The 12,917-nt window shown below is 48.2% G+C and overlaps 1 protein-coding gene across 4 annotated transcripts in view; it reads right to left on the bottom strand.

Annotated features, from left to right (window-relative positions):
- Window positions 1–7,088: 7,088 nt before the first annotated feature.
- Ptch1 (patched 1) overlaps window positions 7,089–12,917 on the bottom strand; it is a 69,556-nt gene continuing 63,727 nt past the window's right edge. For all 4 annotated transcript variants that reach the window (XM_040756135.1, XM_040756134.1, XM_040756137.1 and 1 more), the window contains 2 exons: window positions 12,284–12,538; window positions 7,089–10,871 (listed from right to left, as the gene is read on the bottom strand). In XM_040756135.1, coding sequence (XP_040612069.1) covers window positions 10,311–10,871; window positions 12,284–12,538 — 816 coding nt within the window. In that variant the 3' untranslated portion in view covers window positions 7,089–10,310. The remainder of the gene's footprint in view (window positions 10,872–12,283; window positions 12,539–12,917) is intronic.

Raw genomic sequence — 12,917 nt, forward strand, 5'->3', positions numbered from 1 at the left:
CGCCGGCCTCAGGCTCACGGAGATCCACCTGCCTCTGCCTCCCAAGCTCTGGGATTAAAGGTGCGTGCCTTCACACCTGGGCTTGTTAAATAGAAATCTTAAGGACAGACAGCGAACACAACATCCTTGGGTTTGTCATCCTTGCCTGACCTCCAAGGGTACCGCGCGCGCGCGCGCACACACACACACACACACACACACACACACACACACACACACACACACGTGAATAAAAATAAAACACAGAGAAAGCAGAGGTTCTGCTTTTTACTCATCTGTCTTTTCACTTACGTCTCATGAGCAGACTTGGCTGTGTGGTGAGGAATTGCCGCCAAGGCCTCACAACCTGCAGACCTCCTTATTCAGCTTAGTTTACCTCTATGCTCCTCTGCCACCCTTTTCTACTCCTGCACCCTACTCCTACCTCTCCACCTGCTCCTCATCTTTCCCAGTCCCTCCCACCGCTCCCTCTGCTGCTGGCTCACAGTGATTCCCTGCAGGTGAGCTCTGTGTATTGAGCTCCTCAGATGACGCATAACCTGAGGCCGGTCACACATCAAGAAACAGGGTAGCTGGGTGTTGGTGGCGTGTGTCTTTAATCCCAGCATTCGGGAGGCAGAGGCAGGAGGATCTCTGTGAGTTCGAGGCCGGCGTTGGTCTATAGAGTGAGTTCCAGGGCATCCTCCAAAGCAATACAGAGAAACCCTGTTTCGAAAAACAAAAAACAAAAAACAAACAAAAAAAAAAGAAAAGAAAGAAAGAAAGAGGGAGTTTCACTTCACTGCTACACAGGGATGGGCTTAAGCACCTTCGTCTTTCTATCTGTGTGTGTGCACAGGTGCTCATACGTGTGTGTATGCATGCATGGTGTGTGCACAGGTGCTCATACGTGTGTGTACACCCATCCGTGCTGGGGGAGGCCAGAGGACGATCTTGGGTGTCACTACTCAGGAATCCTCCACCTTGATTTTGGATGCAAGGTTTTCCACTGGGGGCCAGAAGCTTGCTAATAAGGCCAAGCTGGCTGGCCAATGAGCCAGAGGGCTCCTCCTGCCTCCGCCTCACCAATGCTGAGATTATAATCCTGCTCAGATTTCTACATGGTCTGGCAATCCAACTCAGGTTCTTACACGTGCATAGCAAGCACTCTAAGGAAAGAGGTATCCCCCAGCCTTGTGTCTTAGAGATGGATTTTAATAGGCTTTACTGTTGGGAGTACCTAGCTTGACTGATGAAAAGAGAGAGAAGTCTTCCCAGGGAGAGGGGGTGAGAGAGCAGTTGGATTGTGGGTTTTATATCCATGAAGTTACTCAGTTTTGAATATTTGAAAAAAAAGTATTTGAAAAAAAAAAGGTGCATGTGTATGGAACCTGTTGACCTGTTTCTTATTGTTATATCCTAAGTGAGAAAAACAATTTCCGTAGCATTTACCTTGTATTAGGCATTGTAAGTAATATAGAGATGATTTGAGGTCTGCAGTAGGATGTGCGCAGGCTGTATATCAATGCTACACCATATTTTACAAGGGACTTGAGCATCTGAGGTGTCTATGGGGTCCTAAGTGCTGTGGGACAACAGTGGAGAGTGGGAAATCCAGCAGGGTCAAATGTCACAAATGCACTCCTTTGGGACTGTTTGAGCAAGCATGTGCGCACATGGCATGTGTTTTACAGTAGATCTTGGCTATGTACTCAGCAACAGAAGGATAATTCATAAATTCAGACATTCTTCCATTCCGACACTTTGAAAGCCTCCCCTGTAATTGTGTGTGCCTTGTGATTACAGGCCATTAGAGACCATTAGTAAATGAAGTTGGAGATTTCAATCGTGAAATGTAAACTCTTGTGAAATGCAAACCTAGTTTCATGTATTAATTGCTTCTAATTAAGGAAGAACATTTTAGCCAATTAGCTTTTGGAATTTAGGTGTAATCAGAAGGAGAATTCAGAGATTTGCTAATTGCTTCCCTCACAGCCGCTGTTTGCCTTAGCGCAAACATTTGCTGGGTGTTCAGGGTGCTGCACAGGCTCCTGGAAGTGCAAGACTCAGAGAGGTTCCAGCAGCAGTGTGGATGGGATCCCCACATGCGCACCACCCCCGCCCCCATGTCTTTGAAATTAACATATTAAAACAGGGGAAGATGAAGACAAGGAGGTCACAAACATCAGATTAATCTCAACGGTCTACCTTGATTGCTGTCGGTATTGCCTTATGTTAGAGTCAAGTCAAAGTGATTCTCCAGGTTACAAAGTATCAAGGGCCCCTGGCAGTTTTAACCTTCCACGAGTCGAGTCGGACATCTTGGTCCCTGGTAGCCTTGCCATGGTGCTTGGCAAGGTAGGAACTGTGTGGAAGCGCAAAAAAAAAAAAATGCCCATCACAAGAAGGGCAAATGCACCTCAGAATTCAAGCATGATGGGTTACCTCCTATCTTGCAGACCAGAGACCTCCATCAGGTTTTTGGCCAGCTTTTGGCATGCTTCCAGTCATTGTCAGTACTGATTCCTGGCTTGACCTGTCTTTGAAGGGCACGCTGGTCTTTTTTTGGATATGTTGGCCTTGCTTTCTGCTCATCCGGCCTGTTCCTCTCTGATGGCACCTCCCCGACCCTGGTCTGCAGCAGAAGGCCTCTTGCTGCTCTCCGTTCCTGCCTTGTCTTGCTCCTCCTCTGGCTGCAGAAGCTTTCAACACCCAGTCCACCTGTCTCTGCCATCGACTCACATTTGTAATTACCAAGAGGAGTCCTTGGCATCTCAGCTTGGGCTTACTCCTACAGCCCTCATTATTATATAATAACTCACCAGTCAGAACTTGCTCCTCAAGTCTTCCCTCCATCTACATAATTTTTTCCTTTATACAAATAGAACAGGCTATTATCCGCCCCGCCCTGCTCTCCGGGAGAACACAAGCCGTTGTCCGATGCATGTAAAGATGGTGTCAATTGATAGAGACGTTTCCTGCAGTTGCTCATCTTAGGAGCAACTTGCTCGACTTTATTGTTGCCCTTAACTGCGCACTCTGACATCATGTGCTGGTACCCTCAGATGAATTAAGATAACACTTTCCAGGAAAGATAGAGTGCCGTGGAGCTTCCCGTGCTTCTCCCAGCAGGCAGGCACTGCTGCTTGCTGAGGTCTGACTCCATCTTAGGGAAAGGACTGTGTGTCTCTCCGTGCGATGGTGGTTTGCTCTAGCGGTGCGCCCAACTTCTCGACATCGCAATATGACATTGTGATCTGTGAAGTTCATGCTGGAGACCCTGCACAGTCAAATTGCACATGCCACCCTCGAATAATCTCACAGAAAAGTTATCATGTTTTTAAATTCATGGATTTTGCTTGCTAGCCTTCCTCAGCCACGTGAGGCTGCATCCACAGGCTGCAGGGATACCCGTAGAATGTAAGCTCTGTTCCCTTTCCCTTTCTTCTACAGAGAAGCCTCCAGTCAGTCATGGCAAATGGAAAGTCCCAGCCATGCCATACCAGTTACGATTTGGGTCACCTTAGTCGGGCACACTTCTTTTTTTGTAACAGAGCTCTAAGTTCCATGACCTGAACAGAGTAGAGTATCTCTCACAGAGATTCATGATGGCAGTTGTTCTAATTTCCTGGCAGGAAACCTATGCAGAAAATGGTGTCCAACACATCCTCCATCATGACTATGTGTGCGATTAAAAAAAAAAAAGGACTCGCCGGGCGGTGGTGGCACACGCCTTTAATCCCAGCACTCGGGAGGCAGAGGCAGGCGGATCTCTGTGAGTTCGAGGCCGGGCTGGACCGATAGCCTCCAAAACAATACAGAGAAACCTTGTCTCATAACCCCCCCCCACACACACAAAAAAAGACTCGTGCTTACAGTATGTTTTCATTATGCACAACCTTCATTAAGAGCAATTAAAACCCGGCCAAAGTTCTTTTCAGTTGATTAGTAGATCCATTTCTTTTTTTTTGTGGGAGGTCAGTTACCAAAAAACAAAACAACTGTCTTTATATCGTGGCATGGCTGGTGCCTGGAGTAGTTCAGAGGCCTGGTGCTTCCCAGTTGCTGTAGCTGTTGTGGAAAGAAATGGAAAGAAAGGAAGAGAGAGAGAGAAAGAGAGAGAGAGAGCAGACAGAGAGAAAGGGAGAAGGGAGAGAGAGGGGGAGGAGAGAGAGGAAAAGGGGGGGGGGGAGAGAAGAGGAGAGGGAAGAGAGAATGGATCCTAGGTCCTGAATAAAGACAGCAGATCTTGGTGGGCAGTTTAATTCAAATCTTGTCCTCCGAGGCCAGCGCAATTAAAAATGAAGTCACTTATTAGCTCTACATCAATTATAAAACACAAAACTGGCTGACAGGATGGCAGGCTTGCCTGCCTGCTGCCAAGCCTGAAGGACCTGCGTTCTATCCTTGGGCCCACATGGTAGGAGAGAAATGACTCCCACAAGCTGGTCCCTGATCTACGTGTATACAGCAAATGTTAAAAATAAAGTTAAAAACTCAAAACTAGCTTTTAAACCCAGTTGAACTCTTGAATTTTTAGAGGGTAGTCTGGTCTACAGAGCAAATGCCATGACAGCTAGGGCTATTATACAGAGAAACCCTGTCTCAAAAAAATCCAAATGAATGAAAACAAAAACAAACAAACAACAGCAAAATAACACCCCCCAAAACAAAATCAAACAAATAAACAAAAACAAAACTGGATGGTAATCAGCCATCATCTTGTAGAACAAAGCACGTCTCAATGAAAGCGTCTCTCAGCTTGGGTTCTAACTAATGCAGCATTTCCCATGACCAGATTTGGAGAGTCGACATTCTCCTTGACCTGAATTCTGGAACCAAGTTAGCATTGTTTATGAAATTCACTAAAGAAGGGCTTAAGAACAGGTCACTAACTCTATCAGAAGGAGAGAAGATACAGTTGTTAAGACATAAAACAATGCTAAACTTTTCTTTTTCCTAGACAGTGTCTATTATGGAAGTCATTGTATTAACTGAGTATTTGATTCCGTGTGTGTGTGTGTGTGTGTGTGTGTGTGTGTGTGTGTGACAGAGAGACGAGAGAGAGAGAGAGAGAGAGAGAGAGAGAGAGAGAGAGAGAGAGAGGGAGGGAGGGAGGGAGGGAGGGAGGGAGAGGGAGAGGGAGAGGGAGAGGGAGAGGGAGAGGGAGAGGGAGAGGGAGAGGGAGAGGGAAAGAGCGTGCTCCCTTACAAAGTGCCACAGTTGTTTCTCAGGAACAACACTTGTTGTTTTACAAGTGGTTCACTGATCAGCTAGGCTGCCCAGCAAGCCTCAGGGATCTTTTTGTCCCCAACCTCCTCAGCAAGGTGGCATCTGGCTTTTTCAATTGGGTCCTGGGGATTGAACTCAGGTCCTCACGCTTGCACAGTACGCCCTTTACTGACTGAGCATCCTTCTGGTCCAGCCAGCCCCAACTAGAGGTCACTGCAGGGCTTTCTGAGATGGGAACTCGGGTCCAGGGTAGGACAGTCACTTTAGAGTGTGTGGGATGTGGTTGATCCCATCCCACTCACTGTGACCCAAGACTCCACCGCCATTCTTATCCTTCAGACACCAACCTCAAGCATTCATATTTCGTTTACAGAGGACACAGGCGACTTCCAGAGTTGGCCAACTAGATGCTGGGAAGTCTCTAGGCAGGAAGGGTAGGCAGACAGAAGGCCCCACATCCCCTGCGTGTTCTGTCACGGGCCTACAGCCTCTGTTGAGCCCCTACTCACAGCTATGTGTGTGGCAGAACACTGGGAAGGGAATTCCTCCGCCTGGACTCCCGGACATAAACGCAGAGTTCACAGGTCTCGACTCTTTCCCACAGAGGAACATGTGTTTTTGTGGGAAGACCACACAGACTTGAGTCAGGATCTCCCTGTTGTTTCCAGAATCTGGCCTGTGCTGGCCATTCGGCCTGAGTTGCATTAGGGAACCAAGGCCACATCCGCCTGGAAGGAATTTAGAGATTGTTCCTGCTGGTGCTTCAGAACCACTGGAGTTGCTAGTCAGGGCTTCCCTCCCACAGGCTCTGATTTAGTGGGTCTGGAGCAGCACTGGATTCTGGCTTTTCCAGCAGGCTTCCAAGGCATGCTGATTCATGGACCACACTTGAGTAGCACTGGCCAAACACTTCCTTGTCTTAAGAGGGACTGGCAGGCTTCTTCCTAAAGGCCACAGAGTAAGTATTTCAGCATCTGCAGGCCGGTCCATTCGGCCATTATAGTGTGAAAGCAGCCATGAGCAGTGTGTATAGACACAGATACGGCTGTCTCCTGACAAATCCATACAAAACCAGGAGGCAGTCTCGGCTGCAGCTGGCTGATCTCTGTCTCTAGGACTTCCCACATGGTTAGGATGGTTTGGTTTGATCCTTCCTGACCTCTCATTTACTGTAGTTGCAAAAACACAGGTGATTAAAAACAGAGCCATTAAGTAAGCCAGTAGTGGCACAGGCCTTTTAATCACAGCACTTGGGAGGCAGAGGCAGGTGCATCTCTGTGAGTTTGAAGTCAGCCTGGCCTACAGAATGAGTTCACAGGACAGCCACAGCTACATAGTGAGAACCTGTCTTGAAAAAAAATAAAAACAGCGAAACAGAGATGTTGTTTCTAGTCACGTTTTCCTTAAGCATGTTGACAATGATGAAATCACACTCAAAAAACAACAAAACCACCCTATACTAGGTCAGTTAGAATTGGTGTCTTGTATTTAAAATACTTCAAATTTTTAAATCGAGTCTCTGTGTGTGTCTATGTGTGGGCATGTGCATGTGTGTGTATGCAGTGCCAGTAGAGGTCAGAAGAGGGCATCATATCCCCTGGAGCTGGAGTTACAGCGGCGCGACCCTCTTAAAAAGTTAACAGATCCGCCTTCCCAGATAATTTTGTTTAGATTGTGCTTGGCCATACATACTTCCTGAGCTCGGGCACAGAAAGGTAAGAAAGAACAGGGAGTGCTCACTTAAAAAAGGTCACTAAGGAACTTTCTCAGTGTTTACAAAGTGAACACAAACAGCTTCCACAAGGCTAGCAAGATGAAGCAGGTGGCTAGGGGCTTCTTCCGTGTACGCTTTAAGGAACATTCCAGAAACAAGCACATAAACCAAACGAGTTATATTATCTTTATTCATGTTAGAATTTCTATCAGTGTTTGAACATTAATATTTAGAGAGTTTGTACATTTTCATCTGAGAACCGTAATAACCAGGTCACAATGCCCCACGTCAACACTTCCCAATCACACGGATGGCTGCTCTCTTGTACTCTCTTAACACTGTGAAACGCTTCCTTTCCCTTGCTGTCATTTGCAATGAACGTGTCCCCACACTCATGTCTCAACAAAGTTCCAGACATTTTACGGATTTCATTACATATAAATTCTTTAAAAATATACTTCTGTCAAAAGACTTGATGACTACTATGTACACTACAAAAATAAATTTTCATATAAATAAATTATATGGCATACTTTCATCTTTGTAATTGAAATGACACAAACTCATTTCCACCCAATTTGGCAGACAACGAGACCCAGTTTGAATATTTATTTCCTTTAAACTCCTTACACTAAAACCTACCATGAGTCCTTGATGTAAATGTTATATACTCTGAACTATTTAACATTAGTAAGCACTCTATACAAATAAAAATTCTGTTCAAAAGTAAAACATAACTGCAATAGTGTTTCCAATAGAAATAAAATCCCTGCATATTTTTTTTTGTTGTTATAAACTGGCATGACAAATTCTGGAGGACATTCTTATGATACAAAATTATAAATTATCAGCAAAGATCTTTTCTTTTAAAAATTAAAACATCCAAATGAACAAACAATACAGACAAAATAAAAACTATGAGGAGACAGACAGACAGACAATAAATGCACTCCGAGACTGTAGTCTCCTGTCAGCTCTGTGCCCTTCCTGCCTTGGCTGATGCAACTCATGCCGCACAGAAACCAAACGGCTGTACGAACTTCCTTATGCCACGAGTGAGGCTCAGGAGTGACTGGACACAACCAAGAATTGCAGGGAGGCGGCTTCAGAATTTTACATCTCCCTTCTCAACTCAGGGTGCGAGCTATCCGAGCAGAGCTGGTTTGGGGGTAGGCAGACAGTGGCTTGACAGGCATTAAGACAGTAGCAGTGGGTAGCCAGGGCCTCTGGCATATTTACACACACACACACACACACACACACACACACACACACACACACACACACACACACACACACACCACACACACGGTAGCCACTGGTGGCTTCCAATTAGTACCTTACAGTTTGGGGATGAGTTTTAGTCTGAGATCACTAGCCTGCTGGTACTACTAGGGGCCCCACTGCCTTACAAACTTCCATGCAGGATAGGAGGGACTGAAGGAGGCACTCCTCACAGTAGCTTCCGTGGGCACTAACTCCCTTCCTCTGACACAAGTCCTCAGTGCTCACACTCACAAGGGAGGATACTGCTTCCCCATCTACTAGTCTCTGGCCAGAGGCAAAGAAGTCTAAACCTCAGGGAAAGGAAGCACGATCATATTTTAAAATCTAACACCTGGTTCGAAGAGCTAGACACTGCCCTTGCATGGACATCACATGGCGGTGTGTGTATGTGTGTGTGTGTGTGTGTGTGTCCATAGGACAAGAACACACAGAGGAGCGCCTTCAGAAGCTCACACCCCGCAGAGCTGACTTGAGCGGCCATCAGCATGCACCAACCGAGCAGTCGATTTACTGTGAGGGATTCGGATTTGTAAAGGCTTGAGTGTAGACCTTGAATGAAATAGATTTTTCTGCCTGTATCTGGGTTACGGGGGTGGGAGGCTGTGTGTATGTGCCGGCCATCAGAAAGGTGCAAGACCACTACACACATCCCTTGAGTGTCATCTCTCTCATGATCCAGCTGAGATCCACCACCAGCGAAGACTGCTGGGTCCCTATACAAAGGCCCTAACACCCAACATTATGATCCGGGAGAATGTATTCTCTTTGAAGCACAAGGGGAGGTCTCTGGAGGGGACTACCCATGACCTCAGGAGCTGCCGCAGGCATGAAGCCAAGTTTGGCCTCTCTGGACTATTTCCAGAGAGTAAGACACATGACGGGTCCACCCTTCCACCAGCACCAAGACAAGAGACCTTGACTTTCCCAGCTTGACTAGGCTGGACAGAGCTAAGGTCACACAAAGAGAAACAAGGGAAAAGAACAAAACAACAACAAAATCACAGTACAGTATGTTGGGAAATCACACACACACACACACACACACACACACACACACACACACACACCATGAGAACTGCATAAAACTACCCCTAGAGAAGCCACCGGGATTAACCTGTTTTCTTCATGTCTGCTCGTTAAAAACAATTACCCACGCATAGCGTGTTCGAAAGTTAACAGTAACATTTCATCCTACCACAGGGTTGTGATATGCAAATTTAAAAATATTTTAGACAGAAACCTTTACAAATAATCCTATTACATAAGCAATATTTGCATAGAATTATACAAGTAAATTATACAATATTTAAGCAGCAGCGACATATGCTGGGAGGGGGTTTTTAAAAACTAAGTTAAGCTTAAGTTGCAGCACAGGGACCAATGTACACAGGGGGAGGGAACCCCTGTGGTCTCCCCACTCTGGGGCAGGAGCGGAGAGGCCCCAGGCCATAGACTTTACAGCATTTCCATGTATATTACATGTGTACACCTCTTAAATATTTATAGAAATATTTCACAAAATAATACAATCAATTACAGTAACAATGAACTGCTTTCCCATAATTCCAAAGCAGTTCTCTTCAAGCAGTCAGTTCTGGAAAGAGGTGGGGGGGCGGGGCGGGGCGGGGCGGGGTTTTTCCAATCTTTGGCCTCTTTGCTTCAGATTTTAATTACCCTTAAAAGAAAACAAACAAACAAACAAAAAAAGGAAGTCACATCATGGTCACCACCCGGAGCTGTGCGCCTCCCACGCAACACAGCCCCCTTGACTCTGCGTGGGCGCCGAGAACACGGCAACTCTACAATGGGCTGACTGTGGCTCTAAATTAATTTCATCTACTTCCACCTTGCAAGGTCATCTGCACGCTTGCTGGAACTCTGCTGCAGGTGGCGGCAAACGGGGTGCGAGGCAGGGCTGTTAAACCAAAAAGATTGCTAGTGAAAAGGGAAGAAATCCGGTTTGGAAACGGTGTTGGTTTGGGCCACATCAGCCTTGCCTTGGCGGGGGGGAGAAAAGGTCCCCCAGGGTCCAGTTTGGGGATGTGCCAGTGCTCAGGTAACCCTGGAAAGCACCCCTGGGGCACCTGGGGCACACAGCTCAGTCGGAGCTGCTCCCCCACGGCCTCTCCTCACACTCCACGTCCTGTAGCTCTATGACCTCCACCTTCGAGTCCCTCCTCTCGCACCTGACGTGAAAAGGCACATGGGGGTCCTGGAACACCCCGTAGTCAGTCTCGGGGTAGCTCTCGTAGCCTGGGCAGGGTCCCCCTCGGGGGTTGCGCCCAGGTCCCGGCGGCGGCGGCGGCGGGGGGTGCACAGCCACAGTCACAGAAGCGGAAGCCGTCACGGTAGTGATGGGCTGGCCGTAGCTGGGCACGGAGCTGCCCATGGCAGTGGACGTCGTCGGGTTCCGAGGGTTGTGAGGACGGGCCCCGCGGGGGCCTGAGCGGTCCCTATTGCTAGGGCCAGAATGCCCTTCAGTAGAAATTATTTCAAAAGCGTCTCTTCGCGGTCTGTACGGGGGTGGCCGCGAGCCATCTCTGGGGGGGTCCCTTCGAGGCTGCTGGCCTTGTCGTCCAGGAGGCAAGGGGCCCGAGTCCAGGTGGGGCTGTTGCCGAGGGTTCAAGGGAGGGTGATGTCTGGGTTCAGGATGGACCACCTGCAGAGGTGACACAGGGAGTTTGTAAGGTGGGGTCCTTCCATCCACAGAAGGAATCCCACTTTTTAAGTAACTCCAGGATACGGATCTTGCCCTGCTACAACACAGCCAGCAAGAGGCACGTAGCTGCCGTGCACAGCTGCGTGAACGGCTTCACTCCCACAAACCAGCTTCCCCCCTGATCAGTCTATCCAGACCCTAGGCTCTTTTCCTCTAACTGCTAAGTGTCTATTCCTGGATGGTCAAGAGGCCGCGTGTATCGGTACGCGTGCAATCATAAACACAGTAGCTTTCAGAGACGTAAGGGCTCCGGTTTCTGGGTCGTACAGACTTGTTTCGCCTGCCCCAACCCCAAGCCAGGTGTGGCCAGTAGCTAATTGTACTGAAGAGCGGAGCTAAAACTTCTACCATCACGGATAGTTCCTTCAGACACATTCGTCTCCCTGCCTGACCATTAGGAATCTGGTTTCTGGGTCTCTGTACAAAGCTCGAGCAACACAGTGGCCACATCAATCAAAAGGACCGTGACCAACTTCAAAGTCGTTGAGCTTGTACCTATTTTTAGGCCCCTGCCGAACAAAACCAGATTCACACTGCAGCCCAGCAGGGCATCGTCGTGGGTGGGGGGGGGAGGGAGTTAGGGGCACGGTGACGACCATGACACAATTCATTGACTAGCCACTCTCTCCTTCATGGAAGGCTGCTCTAGCCTGGGACTGGAATACACATTTCCTGTAAGGATGGTGGGGGCCTCAGGCGAGCAATGGGAACTTTGGAGCCTTCCCCGGCTCTTTTAAGGCTGAGCATCCTGACTGGGGGCTGCCGTGGGTAAGGAAGAGAGCCTGTCGGATTCCTCACTACCTGCAGGAATTGGTAAGAACTTGGGATGCTTCTGAACTTCAAGGAAATCTCCACCCACAAAGCTATGGGGAAAACCTCAGATAAACAATGAAAATAATTTTTTGTCCCAAGGCTAGTTAAAGGGACGAGAAGAAGAAGAAAAGAAAATGCTTCTCCTGGCAGTATGATACACTATTTATTATATTTCCTCGAATACCAGTCTGAAATGGCTGGTGGGGTAAAAGGATAGGAAGGGGACAGGAAGTACGGGCCTGCCGCTGAGTCCACTCTGAATAATGGCCGGGCTGGGTGAGCCCCAGGGCTCTGAGTATTCTAGGTAAGCTACGCCCCCCCTGTTCGCACTGCTGCTTCAATCCACAAGATTAAAAAGGAAGCATGTCATAGTTTTGCAAAGAATGGCATGCTGGCAGTTTCCTGTGATTTGACCTTTTGGTTTCTTGCACCCATCTGTCTATGAGATCTGAGCAGCAGATCTCCCTGGACCTCCCCTAGACCTCCCGGCCCACTGCCAGAGGAGAGATGAATCCTTCCCAGTCCCCTAGGTTACTCACAGTGGACCGGGCAAAGACGGGGTTTTCTGTGGCTTCCACAATCACTTGGTGGCCAGGACCTCCGGAACCCTGCTGGGCCTCATACTGCCTGAGCTCCTCGCTAATGCCGGACACTGTGGTCTGAGAGCTGTACTCCGAGTCAGAGGAGTCAGATGCATTGTTCACGTGACCAGGAGGCACCGCAAACCGGACGACGCTTGGGGGCGGCTCGGGTGAGGGAGTGGGCAGCCGGTTCAGGCCGTTGGCTGGAGACACCTATTTAAGGACATTCCCCAATTAGAAGCGTTACATTCTTTTTACCTGTTGGCTCATCTTAAAAGTTCGAAGCCCAGTGTTATTCATCAGCCCCCAACACCCGACAAAGAGAGCCCCATACATCACACTGCATCCCCCCCCACCTGGCCAGGCACTCAAGACACTGGCGGGGAAAACAGAACCTATTGTCTTCCAACACCAGAAAGGCAGGCTACGGTGTCCTTTACACCTGTTAAGCCCAAACACATTATCTGAGGTAGGAAAAACCTTCCTTTACATATCCCCAAGACTTAAAGCTGCCCATCAGCTGATCTGAAACAAAAGTTTGCTCCACAGACCCCAGCCTGAACTATCAAACGGCAAAGCGAAACAGCCACTG

The sequence above is a fragment of the Mesocricetus auratus genome, unplaced genomic scaffold (genome assembly GCF_017639785.1).
Source record: "Mesocricetus auratus isolate SY011 unplaced genomic scaffold, BCM_Maur_2.0 Super-Scaffold_100013, whole genome shotgun sequence".
NCBI lineage: Eukaryota > Metazoa > Chordata > Mammalia > Rodentia > Cricetidae > Mesocricetus > Mesocricetus auratus.